Here is a 16,914-nt window from a genome sequence, read left to right on the forward strand (position 1 = left end):
TCCCATTCTTAATCAGTGGAGTCTGATTTGTGGATCCATTCTCAGTTGTAGTAGCTTCAGCTCTCCTGGTGATGGCTTCCCACATGTTTATGGGAATATTTGGTTATTCATCAGATAACTAATCAAGGACTTCCCCATCAAACACACTTTGCGTGGTCTTACGGATCTGGCTTTGTGACGTACAGCTGCGTCAGAACAGGAACTGTTCCCACGAAGTTCAGAGTGTCCGAAATAAGTTTCTCTTAGCAGCGAGAACATTTCTCAACTAGACTTATTGCACAGGTCTCCTTCCATCACAGGACCAGAAGTAAATCCACCGAGTTCCTAAGAATGCCCCGTTGTTTCACAGATGTTTGTAGAAATGACCTACATGGCTAAGGGGGATGAATTTTATTCAGCTGCAGCCATGGTGGCGACTGGAACTCACATTATGTTGGTGTGACTCCAAATGGGCAAAACATCAAATAAACCCTTCTCCTCCAAGCAAAAGATTGCCCATTTACAAGTCACACCTGTAAATGGGCAAATGTTACAATGCCAACAGCCATTGTAATTTGTCTTTGCTTCCGCAGGTACATGGCCATCATCCACCCTCTTCAGCAGCGCATGTCGTCCAAGGAGACCAAGGTGGTGGTTGGCGTGATCTGGGTCCTGGCTCTGTTCCTGGCCTTTCCCCAGTACCACTACTCCAACACGTACCAGCTGCCCGACCGCATGGTGTGCTACATCGACTGGCCTGAGAATACCGTGATCGACTTCAAAAAGATGTGAGTTCCTCCGCGTGGGAGTTTTTCTGATACTCACGAGAGCATTAGAATAGAATAGAATAGAATAGAATAGAATAGAATAGAATAGAATAGAAGTACTTTATTCATCCCAGCAGGGAAATTACTTCGCAGTTACAGCATAGAGACAAGACACAATAACAACTACCACTGAGTAGTAGTTGTCTATAAATTGTAAAAATATGAAATGCTGTTAATATAAAAAGCAACTTAAGAGCAGTCCTTGCAAAGATTCAAAAAAAAAAAAAAAAAATGTATAACTTTTCAGCTGACAGCCAGCTTGTTTGTATTCGGGGGGGAACCGACGGAGAGAACGAGGGGATGGAAGTGTGTTGCGCTTTGTGCTTGATAAGCGGAGGCATCTCGCAGCTGTTTTACGTTTTTCCCCGCAGTGAGAAAGGAAAAAGCAAATCAGTTTGAACCCGACAAACAAGTAGAAACTGACTGAGGCTACACCATTTATTTTAATTGTAATTCTCCTTCTGCAGCTTTTAAGGTGCTGAACGTTTCCTGAAAGAAGTTCTTTTACACTCAGGAACTCAAAAGACAGGAAAAAAGACATTTACAGATTAAATGACTAGTAATAGGAAAAATTAAGCACATCCTTTGAATGAGAGAAAAATCTAAGACTCATTTAAGCTATTCTTTATTGATCCTTGGGTAGACAGCGGGGTAAAAAATAACAGCTTTTCATGTCAGCACTTAAAACGATGAGTTCCACCTTGCTCTGCTTTTGTTTCTTATTTTAACCCCTTTCTAAGTTAGCAACCTGAAATATGAATAATTCTGACAGCTTCCCATTTAAACCTGATCGTCTGAGGAGCTTAGTGTAAACAGACATTTGTACGGCTCCCTTCAGCTGTTTATCACAGCGCGGTAGATTGATGCAGTTTGTTTGTGAAGGAACGGCTACATGTTTATCGGTGCCATTGATTCCAAGTTCTCAAAAAGCCAGCTGTCCGCCTTTGCAATTCTGCTTTGATTGTATGAATGAGAAAGAGCCCATTCAATCATCCCTTTAAGGAGCCGTACGCAGGCCTGATTTTTATATTTGCCTAAATTACGAGGGATTTCGACAGAACTGCCAAGGGGCTAGCGGCTCAGAATGCTAATGTGTAAACTCCAGCCAGAGTTCAGCGTGCTCCTCAGGCATGCTTTGTGTTTTTTCTGATGAAAGTCATGCAGGGTCAAACGGCCGACTCTTCTGCACTGCAGCTCATTTCCTGTATTGGTTCGTAGCAAAACGCTTGTTGATTTAGTTGGAAATGTTTATTTTTCTTACTCTCTGCTGCCTTTAATTGGATAAATCCTGCTGTGGAGATCTTATTAAACATAAGCAACAGGACCATGGAAGCTTTCTTAGTGCCGTTTCAATAATGTTCGTATGACAACAAGAGGAGATATTCATGACAAAATAATACATGAGATGCGTCAAAGCACATTTAGAGAGAGTCTAACAGGTATAGTTTTTTTTTTAAAGTATTTTGAACATAATTTATTGATATTTGTCAGCTGTTGTTGGGGCATAAGGGGTGATTTGTGAGCTATTTTAGCCTACTTTATGTTATCAAACATGTTATATTTCATTGATTTATTGTACATGTCCAGCAATAATGTGGTCTGGACTTGCGTTCTAAAATTAAACCCAGCTTTCCAAAATAAATAAATAAATAAAAATATGGCGAGTCACAGTAAGTCACGATTTACCACAGAAGCAGTGACTTGTTCCACGTAGGGCCAGGTTGTGGTTTTAACATCTTTTGTCCCTAAACAAATATAATAAAATATTTGTTTGAAAACAAACTGAAACACTTTGGACTGAAGGGGAAAAAAAAGCAAAGGTCAGAGAAATCTGTGCCAGTTCTTTTCCGCAACACTTAAAGGAAACGGTTTCTCTCTCAGGTTTTCATTTATCTGCCAGATTTAATTTGAAATATTCGGAGGTAGGGTTGAGAAAGACGGTTCAACAAACGCAAAGAATGTTTCACAAGCTCTGCGCGACCTTGGTCACACTGCAGAGTTGGAGGCGACCAGTCGTCTCTCCTCCAAGGCTAATGTTTCTCTTGGATGCTAAAATAAACCCGAAGCGCCATACCAGCCGTTTAACAATGACAGAGATCATTCGGACATTTTATTCATGCATTTCTTGAATAGGATAAAGTGCAGGATGATTTTGTCTCCCCAGAGTCGATGATAAAAAATTTCACTGGAGCCGTGCCGTGGCAGACAGACTCTAGAAGCTTCTGTAGGGGAAAAAAACCCCAGTTTGTCTCTGTTGAAATATTGAGCTTGCTCTTTACTGTAACGGTAAACACTAGTGTCTTCTGTTTGTCTTTTTGAAATCCCAGCATGGCGCACACTTGAAAAGCAGACACACAGGTGCACCTCCGCCAAAAGCAGGAAGAGTAGCATTAGAAAAACGCCGCTACCCTCTGACGTCTTCACCATCTTGCGCGTCTGTCATTCGGCGAGGTGACGGCGGCTGCTCTTATTTCTCATTTTAATGAAAGCGTAATTGCGGCCGCCTCAGAGGCGAGTGAAAACATAACACAGACGCTCAAACTCAGCTGCCGGAGCTGTAAATGGCACGTCGGACGTGAGCTGACCCTGGGTCAGGTCCCACCTGTTGCCTCATCGCAGGAGTTGTCTTGCTGCTGCCACCGCTGTCGACGTCTGCAGCCGTCCTGGGGGGTCTGTGTGCAGGCGGTGAGAGCCGGTAAGCTGGCTGGGTCTCAGAGGAGAGGTATTAATAGAAGTTGGTGTTTGTGAATTCATGCTAGCGCGGACAACTGCTCAACCCTGAACTACCTCTGACATGTTTTCACATAAAGACACAGTAAACCAGAAAGCTACTCTCTATATTATTTTTTTTACATGTGTGCCTGTTTCCCTTTTAGGCAAAGACTATGTGACAATATTTTTTTACTCAGGTTATTTTGTTATTTATAACACCTATGTAATTGCAAGCACAGTTATTAGCTGCTAAAGTTTAGCCTGACTCAGTTCCAGTGCTTTAATCCCAAAATAACTTAAAGGGGCAGTATTATATTTTCCAGCCTGTCAAGAAAATCCGAGCTCATCCCACTTCCCCATGCTGGAGATTTTAGTTTAACAGTAATAATAAATAAAGTTATCTTTAAAATGAATCACTCAAGTGACATCAAGGCCCAACAGTAGACTTAAGTGTCAATAAAGTTAGTTTAACAGTAATAATAAATAAAGTTATCTTTAAAATGAATCACTCAAGTGATATCAAGGCCCAACAGTAGACTTAAGTGTCAATAAAATAAATCTGGTTGTGTGTGTTGTTTTTGTCTCATGCAAACTTTGCTTTAATTCTACATTTTTCTATCTAATCATAAGAAATCATAGTCAGTCAGAGAGATTCATGAAACAAGAAAAGCAGGTTTCCTGGAAAAAGAGGAAGTTTCCAGCCTGCAGATTTATAAAAATAGCTGAGACTATTCCTTAGTTTAAAGTATGAAAGTTTTAAAGAATGAAATCTAAACATTATTAGTAATTGGATAAGATTCAAAGTAAAATACTTATATGAATATTGGTTTACTTGTAATAATACACTTATATTTGTGGGAACTACAAGAAAAACAAGTAACTGTAACTTTAGTAGTAAATAATTAGAATCATGTATTATTCTTGGTTTCTTTTCAGAAAAACATCTGTAATAACTCACATTAAGATTATAATAAGAATAATTAATAAGTTATGGTTATAAAATCATAAATGAATGATAGATCAGAGAAGCTGAAGAAAATAAATGTGATATAAGTTATGGTTATAAAATTATAAATGAATGCTAAATCAGAGAAGCTAAAGAAAATAAATGTGATATAAATGTGATTTTGACATTAAACTTGAAATGGTGTAAGAAGGTGTAACTGCAATTAAACATCACTGATATGTTGGAGGTAGAGAGTAGGTGAAAGGTTGTGCAGGCAAGGGACATAGGAGGTTGAGCAACCCTGAGACATTGGCACAGACATCATGACATGATGTCTCTTAAGACAGTGACGGATATGAGATCATCTGTCTAAGCAGACAGCAGGCGCACCAGGGGGGTGGATGAACCCTATATAAGGTGAGTGCAAAAGAGGAACCTTTTGTTGGATCCTCCGGGCAGCTTCGAGCCAAGATCGAGATGGACAAAGAACTCTGCAGCTGAAGAAGAGCCGGGGCCACGGAGCCGGAGACTGTCCTGCACATGGAGACCAACCCGTCTGGCCCACAATCTGTGGCTTCGAATCGCACTTCTCTCATCGGCTGGGTTCTGACCCCAAAGACAAAGATGAAGACAAAGACAAGGAAGAAGAACTGGTGCCTTTTTTCCTGCCAGCACCAAGTCCTGTGTGACCTCAGCATCCATGCGGAGAGGAGGCTCATCAGACCTGCGGAGATCCCTGCCTTCATCGATCAACATCTTCCTCCTGTTGCAACACCTTCTTCATCATCGTGCCAGGTCTGGGGTTCGAGGCGCCAAACTCCGTCCGTCTCTCTCAAAGGTTCCCTTTTTTAGTTCTCAGTATCAGCAGTAGGGAAAGATAGACTAGATGATTGATTTTACTTATTTGATTATTTCTGCTACTGAATTAAGCTGTACTGACCCTTGCAAAAATGCCTTACTAATAAAATATTTAGCATAAAGAAAATCTAAAGATGTTGTGGACATTCAGTTAATGAGTCACCTTAAAGTTCTTTGATGGTTGTAAAATAGCTGTGATGTTTGATTCTGGAGAGGAAGAGGTGGAAAATGTTTTTAGGTTGCTGGTAGCCCATATTTAAAACCTCATCCTTGGGACTCGCCCGAGTCACTAAAACCTACCTGGTTCAATAACAAATGCAAGTTGTAAAATAGAGAACGAGCGACCGTTAACAGGTGTGCTCTGTGAAACTAGTTGGCTGTAGGCTGCTCAGTCTGGCTAATTCACAGGGGGAAGAAGGGTGGGACACCTGGATGTAGGCCGTCAGATAACCAGGCGAATCGTTTCTCGAAACCAGCTTAAACAGAGTTTACTTCAGTTCTGGACAGGGTAAATCCCAGCAGATTTAGGAAACTCAACGTACCCGTTAGACGGAGAGCTGGTAGCACATCTCCCCTCTCAGAAGAGGAAGTACGAGAGTGAGAGAGTAGAGACAGAAAGGAGGGGGGGGGGTGTTGCGCAACAACAAGCCACAGAGAATCATTTTATGGCACAACATCTTACTTTTCGTACCATTAATTGTTATAAAAATGCTGTATACATCAAATATGACTTAAAATAAATTTTACTTTGTAATGTAATCCCTTGAAATTAGGCCTCTCTCTCTTTAAAACGTCCTGCTCTTTTTGACATTCTGCCTTCAGGAAATCATGTCAAAGCTAGCATGTAAAATTCTTAACATCTTTAACATACATTTTGGTAAATATGCAAACCCTTTATTTGCGGGAGGAAAATAAAGGTGAGTGAAAACATAACACAGACATTCTTAATTTTTCCTACAATTCCTAAAATTTTGTCGCGTCCTCCTCAACCCAAAATCATGCGAGTGTGAAATACTGCAATGGCCCGGACAAGTCCTCCCCACTGCTGTGCCTCACGGGTTTGAAAACGGTGGAATATCTTTTAATCTTTCCTTTCAGTAACAAAAGAAGGTATATAAAAGGTCATATAGAAACAAATTAGCTGTCAGCCTTAAAGCCAGAAGCGACAAACACCCGGAGGCTTATAGACTCCTTCTGTGCCACAGTCTTTAAATAGCCAGTTCTGTATATTTACAGCAGATACAGCCGTGTTTCTGCTGCAGGGTTGTGTTCCCTGGTTATCTTTAGCGGGAGATGTGGGTCAAGTGTTCAGGAAACGGTGTCAGGTGAGACTTTACGGCACAGCTGTGACTTTTGTTGTAACAAACACGTTTATCTTCGTCAGCCGCCGTGTGCCCAGGCATCGGGACACACTGAGCGCCAATGATGGAGGAGCTGATGTCCGGTTTACACGAGCAAGGGCTAAAGACAATGGCTCACTTCACTGCTGATCTCCTGTGAGAGCGTCAGGTGACAGAACTCTAGAAGTATCGGAGCCTACTTCTAGCGCCATGGTAACCCAGTGACCCCGTAATCCCCTGAACATTACAGCAGTGAGAATGACAAAATCAGGTCACGTTCAAAAATGTGCTTCATGAGAAAAAATGCAAAGACAGATCATGAAGATACACATGGGAAGAAATGGACCCAAAACTTGTTCTGACCGGAAACTAGCCGGGGGATGATATGAACCTGGCATAGTCTCAGAAAACAAGAGAGACGCAAGGTTTCCTGTTATGTCAGGTATTATTTTGGGTGTCATTTGTAGTGACGGGCTAGTACCAGACTTGTATCACCATGGTAACCTCAGGTAAAAACAATATGCTGTAACAGATTGTTTGGAAAGCTGTGCAATATAAGTTTTCCCCTAGACACAATTTTTACATGAAATGGAAGTCAGTTTTAAAAGTCTTTTATTATTGTGTTTTGGTTTGGTACAGCTCTATATACTCCCAGACAAATTTTATTAAAAATTTTTTAAAAAAGAAAAAAAAAAAGACCATTTGATTACTTTAAATGTAATATCATTTTGGGCGAAAATGTATGTAATACTTATCCACGCTTAAAGTCAAATGTTATAAAATGTTAAAATACAGCTGATTTTTTTTCTCACTATCACATGACATTTAGCGTAGAGTGTGCACATGTGTCTGTTGCCATGGGGTAAATGTTAGGCTGCCGTCTTTGTACCGACTCAGATTACACATTAAAATTCACATTTCCCAGCCGCTGGCTGCTGCTTTTTAAGCATGACCAAGGAAGGAAAACATTTGTAGCGTCCAAAATTAAATAACCTGTTCAATCAAAGTTACGGTGCAAAATGCGTCAACGTGTCTGTGACCTCTGCTGAGTAAAATGACATTAATTCTGCTAGTATGACACACAAAGTGGAAAAAGTACAGCATCTACTCCCCCAAAGCGTCGTTTATCATTGGCCGCTGAGTGCCTGCTTGGGCCCCCTGGGGAGCCTGGTTCTGCCTGCAGGTCTCTCTGCTTTCACAGAGTCATACTTCACCTCCAGGTGGCTCATTGTGAATGATGAAACTTGTGTCACCATTCCATTTAAATAGATTCTGTGATTCAATTTGATTTTAAGCCAGTTGAGCGTTTGAAAGAGTACGTTTTTAAGTGTCGGGGGACACTTTTCATAGGGAAATCCATTCACCAAGATGTCTCAGAGGTAGAAGAACGCCACACAGGTAGCCAATAACACACAGGCATATAAAAACAGATAAACAAACAAACAAAAAAACGCACACAGCTTTTAACAGCAGGATTTAACATTCAAAATAATGTGATTAAAAACAACAATTTACTGTTTTTGCTATAGATATTACTAGTTTTCTTTTTCTAAAATGAGCACGAGAAATTATTAATGCTGTTTCCAATACACTTTTTTTTTTTTTTCAAATTCAAAAATACTTTATTCATCTCAAAATATTTGTGATGAATAAGGTCAATGTTGTTGTAACTGATATTATTTAAAGCTCCAAAGATCCTGATGGTTGTGAGCAGAGCGATCTCCTGTAGCCGTCTGTATCAATGCGAATCTTAAGAAGCCTCTGACTGAAAGACACTGAACTAAATATTTCGCTTCAAACTAACTATTTAGCTTGATAAATATTTACTTGGTTCTAAACTAAATATTTAGATTGGAATTAAGTGCTTAGCTATCAAGCTAAACATTTAAGTCTAAACTAAGTATTTAGCTACAAACTAACTATTTAGTTTGATAACTAATCATTTAGTTCCAACTTAAATATTTAGCTTCAAACTAAACATTTAGCTTCAAACTACACATTTAGTTTCAGGCTAATTATTTAATGCTGACTAGATATTTAGTTTGAAGCTAAATGCTTTCTTATCAGGCTAAATATTTATGAAAGCTATGGTAAAATCTGCCCATAAGTATGCTTTCCTGGTCGAGATGCATTACCATTATCATTATTATGATAGTCATGTGATCGCAATCACATGATGCATTCAGCCAATCACGTTCCCTGGAGAGGTGATTCCAGCCTGCTCCAGCTTTTCCCGGTCGAGTGTGAGGGAGGAGAGTCGGAGACAAAGCTGCTCCAGGTTTGTACTTCTAAACAACTTCCTGTTTCGGGACTCTTTGACTGGTTGTGACACCGTCATAAACATGACATAACACCTGTCATAAACATGACATAACACCTGTCATGAACATGACATATAACACCTGTCATAAACATGACATATAACACCTGTCATGAACATGACATATAACACCTGTCATGAACATGACATATAACACCTGTCATGAACATGACATATAACACCTGTCATGAACATGACATAACACCTGTCATGAACATGACATATAACACCTGTCATGAACATGACATATAACACCTGTCATAAACATGACATATAACACCTGTCATGAACATGACATATAACACCTGTCATGAACATGACATATAACACCTGTCATGAACATGACATATAACACCTGTCATGAACATGACATATAACACCTGTCATGAACATGACATATAACACCTGTCATGAACATGACATATAACACCTGTCATAAACATGACATATAACACCTGTCATGAACATGACATATAACACCTGTCATGAACATGACAGAACACCTGTCATAAACATGACATATAACACCTGTCATGAACATGACATAACACCTGTCATGAACATGACATATAACACCTGTCATGAACATGACATAACACCTGTCATGAACATGACATATAACACCTGTCATGAACATGACATAACACCTGTCATGAACATGACATATAACACCTGTCATAAACATGACATAACACCTGTCATGAACATGACATATAACACCTGTCATGAACATGACATATAACACCTGTCATGAACATGACATAACACCTGTCATGAACATGACATAACACCTGTCATGAACATGACATATAACACCTGTCATAAACATGACATATAACACCTGTCATGAACATGACATATAACACCTGTCATGAACATGACATATAACACCTGTCATAAACATGACATATAACACCTGTCATAAACATGACATATAACACCTGTCATGAACATGACATATAACACCTGTCATAAACATGACATATAACACCTGTCATGAACATGACATATAACACCTGTCATAAACATGACATAACACCTGTCATGAACATGACATATAACACCTGTCATAAACATGACATATAACACCTGTCATGAACATGACATATAACACCTGTCATGAACATGACATATAACACCTGTCATAAACATGACATATAACACCTGTCATGAACATGACATATAACACCTGTCATGAACATGACATATAACACCTGTCATGAACATGACATATAACACCTGTCATGAACATGACATATAACACCTGTCATAAACATGACATAACACCTGTCATGAACATGACATATAACACCTGTCATGAACATGACATATAACACCTGTCATGAACATGACATATAACACCTGTCATGAACATGACAAAACACCTGTCATGAACATGACATATAACACCTGTCATGAACATGACAAAACACCTGTCATGAACATGACATAACACCTGTCATGAACATGACATATAACACCTGTCATAAACATGACATATAACATCTGTCATGAACATGACATATAACACCTGTCATGAACATAACATATAACACCTGTCATAAACATGACATATAACACCTGTCATAAACATGACATATAACACCTGTCATAAACATGACATAACACCTGTCATGAACATGACATATAACACCTGTCATGAACATGACATATAACACCTGTCATGAACATGACATATAACACCTGTCATAAACATGACATATAACACCTGTCATAAACATGACATATAACACCTGTCATGAACATGACATATAACACCTGTCATAAACATGACATAACACCTGTCATGAACATGACATATAACACCTGTCATAAACATGACATATAACACCTGTCATGAACATGACATATAACACCTGTCATGAACATGACATATAACACCTGTCATAAACATGACATATAACACCTGTCATGAACATGACATATAACACCTGTCATGAACATGACATATAACACCTGTCATGAACATGACATATAACACCTGTCATGAACATGACATATAACACCTGTCATGAACATGACATATAACACCTGTCATAAACATGACATAACACCTGTCATGAACATGACATATAACACCTGTCATGAACATGACATATAACACCTGTCATGAACATGACATATAACACCTGTCATGAACATGACAAAACACCTGTCATGAACATGACATATAACACCTGTCATGAACATGACATAACACCTGTCATGAACACGAGTGAGTCTTCATGAATATTTATGACTGTCGTCATAAAGTGTCATTCGGTAAATCATGACACTTTTAATACAAAGTTGACATTATTCAAAATGTCTTTGTTATGACGACTTGTCATTAACCAAGAAATCTGACATAAATTTGTTATAAAAGTATTACTGATTAAACTTTAGCTTTCATAACATAAAGCTACATAATTTTTTAAGTTTAATCAGTAATGCTTTTATAACAAATTTATGTCAGGTCATGATTTCTTGGTTAATGTCAAGTTGTCATAACAGACATTTTGAATATTCATGAAGACTTCCTCATGTTCATGACAGGTGTTATGTCATGGTTATGACGGTGTCATGACGGTCTTATTAACAACCCGTCATATAAAGTGTTACCCCTGTTTCATGTCTTTTTGTTCTGTATGTGCGTTAAGGCTCACATCACAAATATGATTTACATCTTAGCTAGCAGTGAGCTTGGAGCCATAAAGTTTGTCATGCACTGAAGGGAGAATGGAATTGGTGAGTTGTGAATTAAACATATGCTTGTTTGTTTTAGTACGTTGGTCTTTGCCGCTAACTCTAATTGGTTGGCAGCCAATTGTTATATAGATCAACTTCTTAAACATATGTATTAATTTTATGTTGGTAAGTTAGCAAATGCCTCCATTTGGTCTTAGGACATACTGAATTGTGGGTTATGCTGTGCAATATTTATATGGCACTTAAACCTCAGTGAAATGTAATTATTGATGATAAAACTGTGGATGTCTACAAATATATAAGTTTGCATTAATCTTAATCAAGTAAAGTAAATTATTTGGTCCAAAACATTGCAAATTAGTTGGGCTGGCTCTTTTAAATTACATTGGGTCCAACTATAGTAAATGAGTTGAATCAACCGTAATAAATTAAATTGAGCCAACACATTTGATTTAAATTTGAATAACCATAAATTAAGTTGAGTCAAGTCATTTTATTTAAATTAGAATAACCATAATATATTAAGTTGAACCAACATGTTTGATTTAGAATCACCCATAGAATAATCATAATAACATAAGTTGAGCCAACACAATTGCTTTACATTGGAATAACCTTAATAAATTAAGTTGACCTAACACATTTGCTTTAAATAGGAGTAACAGAATCACATGGTGCTGAAATAAAGCAAAGTAATCAGGTGGAAATGCTTTCCATCATTTTTTTATGTTCATCCAAAGAGTTATTTTTTTCAGTGAAGACTGAACTGATTTGAATTGGTAGCAGCTGGCAAACCTTGTAGAATGACAAACAATAGAATTATAGCTAGTGACTGTGCTTAGGAGTCCATTTATTCTGTTTGGCAGATAAATATCTGTGATCATTTTAACATGGACTTTTCAGCTGCGGAGGTTTTTTCCTCGATTTAGAGGAACTTCTACTTCACTTCTACAACCATCACTGGGAAAAGAACAAAGCTTCTGAAACCTGAAGAGTCACTCTGGTTTGTCCTTTTTAAGTAAGAAATGAGTCACTGAAGTATCAAATTATATTAAAAGATTTAGACAAGGAAGTTATTTAGAAAAACTAACTAAATTTTCTACTAAATCTTCTCTTCCTCTTTTATTTTCTTCAATTCTATTCTGGTGTCTTTTTTTTATCTGCACATTTTCAAGCTAGAATTTAAAGTATCTTGTGCACTTCAGTGACTGTGTGTATGGGTGTGTGTTGGTGTGTTAGATGGCGGATGTGATACCAGCCCTCAAACTGTCCCCAAAGTCACTTCAATCATGCAAATCGGTGTTATCTGAAAATGAATGCACCAACTATCTGCTTGATCTACACCTCCGCTCTTGATTCACTTTGTGAAGGAGTGAGCAGCCACAGTACGAGCTCTCCTGAACGAGAGCGTGTGCTGCTTCATCGGGGGTGATCTGCATGTCCTTGGCAACGTGCCTTTGGTACCAAGAAAACATATTTCAAATTTGGAAAATCTAGCATCTAAACTGGCAAAAATACTAACTTGTCTGCTTTGTAAACATGTTTACTGGTAAATAAACAAATTTTAATTTGTGATTCATTACTTAAATTTGGAAATACAGGATATCTGCCAACAATCCAGAGAAACATTTCAAAAAGCCTTTGTTTACATTCCATTAAACGTGTATGTGTTTAATCCATTGTAATCCATTAATAATTTTGAATGAATGATTGAACCCACCATCAAAACAATTAGTTAATAGCATATAATGTGTATATTATGTTTTATGCGTCGATTTCCCTAATTTCTGCCTATTCTGAAAAATATGCACACCCAAAAATTGCTAGATTGCTTTCGGGATCACAAAAGTCAAACAGCGAAATCACAGAAGTATCTAAACACCAATTAAATCTCCCATATTTCTCCTTTTCAACTTTTCTTTATCCTACAGTTTTATGAGCATTTGGCAAACAACAGATTAGTTTATTATTGCCCCCTAGGACTGCTCTTGTTTATACCCTTTGAATTTTCACCCTCATGAGAGTTTTTGCATCACTTCAGTGCATTCAGTCTTTGATTAGAGTCGGGGTAATTTAGACCCCACTAACGTTTTACTCTGTGTGCGGTACAGCAGAGTCGCACTGACCCCATGTGTGCTTTTATGAGGATTTTTGTGTGTGTGTGTGTGTGTGTGTGTGTGTGGTTACGGGAACTGACGATCTGACGGGATAACCCCCACTCTTCCGACCTTGACACCTGCCGCGCTCCTCCTGAGGGTCTCACTAAGACAGAGGGAGGGTTAAGAAACCATAAGGACCGAGCTTCATCACCAGGCTCAGCTGTTCAGCGTGTGATCCTCAGACTTTCAGCCGTCATTCAAAGATACTCTGTAATGGAGTGAAAGGAGTGTAGGATGTTCCTTATTTTAACCAACTTTTACTTTGAAGTAGTTTAGTGTCCACAAAAATGATTACTTACTAAAAGTCAGCTCAGTTCTCAGTCTGTATGTATCCGCTAATGGAAACTAGTTTTTCATTGCATTCGGTGGACAAGAGATGCAGCCTGATTTGAGTCAGCAGATGAAAAAAGCTCATCAGTGACATTAATAAATTATGAATGAAGCTGTCACTTCTGATTGGGCATTTTAATGAATTAATGCAGAGCAGGTCTTGTCTGCTAGTGAGACATAAGAGTTTCAGCATTGATACTCTGTGCCCCTATCCCAATGCTGTCAGATGCTCCGTACTCTAATTAGGAATGATTCACTTTAAATGTCTAACATGTTTTTTGTGGTGCTCTGCTGCTGTCGCGCAATCACGTCAGGGATCAGCAATTCTGCGTTATGAGGTTCATTCTGCACTTTCTTGTTTCAACCACTGGTTATTTAAGGCACTGTTGCCTTTCTACTATCTCAAAGCAATCTGCATATAGTTCTCTGAAAGCGACAAGTTATTTCATTCACACAACTCCTTTGAGTGCCCTGATTAGTTAGAATCCTAGCTATGCTGACAAGCAATCAAACAGGTGCATTTAACAAAGTGGTTGGTGAGTGTAAGTCACTTTCTGCATTTCCGTTGACCACAAAATTGTGCATATTGGAAGTACAAAAATAAGTTTCCTTAATGGAAATGTTGATTTCAAAAAAGGTTTTTTGAAAAAAAGTCTGCAGTAGGGTGCGGTTGTTTTTTTGGCCATATCAAAATAGATGCATTTCACAAAACTGCAATGGAAACACTTTTTTTGTAACACACGAGTCAAGTGATCAATAGTCTGCTGTTACTACAGGCAGAAATGACAAGGAAGACGTCAGGAAGTTGTAGGAGTTTGACGGTTTGTTTTTGTTTAGTTTTGTTATGTGTTTTTTTTGTTTTTTTTTTGGCTCCACCAGAGCTGTCACGGCAACAGGCGGGTCATAAAAAAGTTGTCATTCAAATGTGATGAATCCATAACTCTTCTGTAAAACCACAAACTACAATTTCTCCAAAACGCTGCATACACAGCCGCTCCCATGTCTAAGGGGCTTGTTGCCCCAACGCCTGAATAAGACGCCGACGTCTCCTCTGATTGGCTGATAGATGATGAGCGCTGAATCATGAATATGTCTCAATTAGCGTTTACATCTGTCATTGTCATGATTCCTGATGAGTTATCATGTGAACAAACTTATTCACATGTGATTTTTAATTTTATTTCTTCATATTTAAAGGCCACAATTGCATTTCGTTTACATTAGCAGAGTGTACACAAAGATTTGTGCACATTTGTAATGGAAGAGCAGATACTATGTGCAGAGACAGGTATTTACCAACAGATGGCATGTTTACCTGGACTTTGGTTCTGGAAATCCACTCTGACATGGATGAGTTTTAAATAAAAAGTCAGAAGGCTGAGATTGTTTTGCTCTTCCTCTTCTTTTCTCATTTCCTCTAATCAGCCTCCATCAGTTGCGTCTGTACGGCTCCTATCCACCTTAGGCAAATGTGACAAAAGTACTGACTTTGTGTGTTCAAGTCACGCAGAAACTTCACACCTTTTTAGAAAGCAGATTTGAACAACTTTTGCAGAATTTAGACGATGTTGTGTTGCTTTCAAGAGAGCAAATCCATATGAGACTCAGACTGAATAATATGCATATTTCAAGTAAAAAAAAAAAAATCAACTCATGAAGACAATTTTATTGAAGTCTTCTCTTAGCTCGTTTGTCTCTTGCATGCATACAAATCACACTGGGGCAGCTAAGTGGATTTTCAGCAGCTTCTGCTTTCTCTGAAATTGATTTTTGTCAGCCTTGCGGAGAACGCTTGTAGAACGTAGAACCTTTAATCACAGTGGTCTGGCAGGATGATTGGCTGTTTGCTTCACAATTACAGAAAGATTAGATTTTGCTGCTCTTTCCCTGAGCCATTTTGAGCATGTCAGTGGCCAGCCCCAAAATTCACAATAAACACAACACAGTTGTATTTATTAAAATGTAAATTTGTCAGAGGAACGGAGATCTGAATAGATTTTTTTAAATGACTTTTACCTCGGCGGTGCTCTGACCTTGACTTTAGGAGTTGCTCCAGCTTGCTGTTTGATATTGAGGGATTGGACAACTTCTTATAAAATGTGAATTATTTGACTTCAGATTGCTAACTTTTATCTGACACACTTTGAAGCCAATCAATGCTTTAAAAAATTTCAAAGCTTGGAAACTGCAGCTCTGAGGAGGAGCTTTGTCCTCCAAGGCGGAGCTAGGCCCACTCAGGCGTGGTACACAGCCAAATGGTTGCCATGGAGATTAAAGGATTTCTCACACATGCATGAAATAATCAAGGCAACACTCCAGGTATGTGTTTGATGAGGGAATAACATAACACGATATAAGGCAAAATTTGTTTTACATTTTACATGATACTGCCCCTTTAACGACATCAAATATAATAAGTCTGGAAAAAATTGGTTAAACATTTCATTTAATCACCTGACAGAAGTATCTTTTTCTATTGTAATTTCTATTGCCATGTAAAATTTAAGCAAAAAAAAAGAAAATCCTAATTTTCCAAAAACAAGTTTCAAAATGTATACGAAGATGTGAAGAACAATTTGGTACGTTTTCTTCTTAGCAAATATCAGTCACTATCCTTTAGTTGTTGTCTGAGTTTGCTGTATGAAACTGTTGTTGAAAACTGTACAGGTCAGTCGCACCTTTAAGGCAACATCATCACGGATGTTTCCACCTTACAAGCTTACAGACAGACTGA

General features: G+C 38.4%; 1 protein-coding gene across 2 annotated transcripts in view; it reads left to right on the forward strand.

Annotated features, from left to right (window-relative positions):
* tacr1a (tachykinin receptor 1a) overlaps positions 1–16,914 on the forward strand; it is a 65,142-nt gene that overhangs the window by 26,359 nt on the left and 21,869 nt on the right. For both annotated transcript variants that reach the window (XM_028033302.1, XM_028033301.1), the window contains exon 3: positions 573–767. In XM_028033302.1, coding sequence (XP_027889103.1) covers positions 573–767 — 195 coding nt within the window. The remainder of the gene's footprint in view (positions 1–572; positions 768–16,914) is intronic.

The sequence above is a fragment of the Xiphophorus couchianus genome, chromosome 12, assembly GCF_001444195.1.
Source record: "Xiphophorus couchianus chromosome 12, X_couchianus-1.0, whole genome shotgun sequence".
NCBI classification, from domain to species: domain Eukaryota; kingdom Metazoa; phylum Chordata; class Actinopteri; order Cyprinodontiformes; family Poeciliidae; genus Xiphophorus; species Xiphophorus couchianus.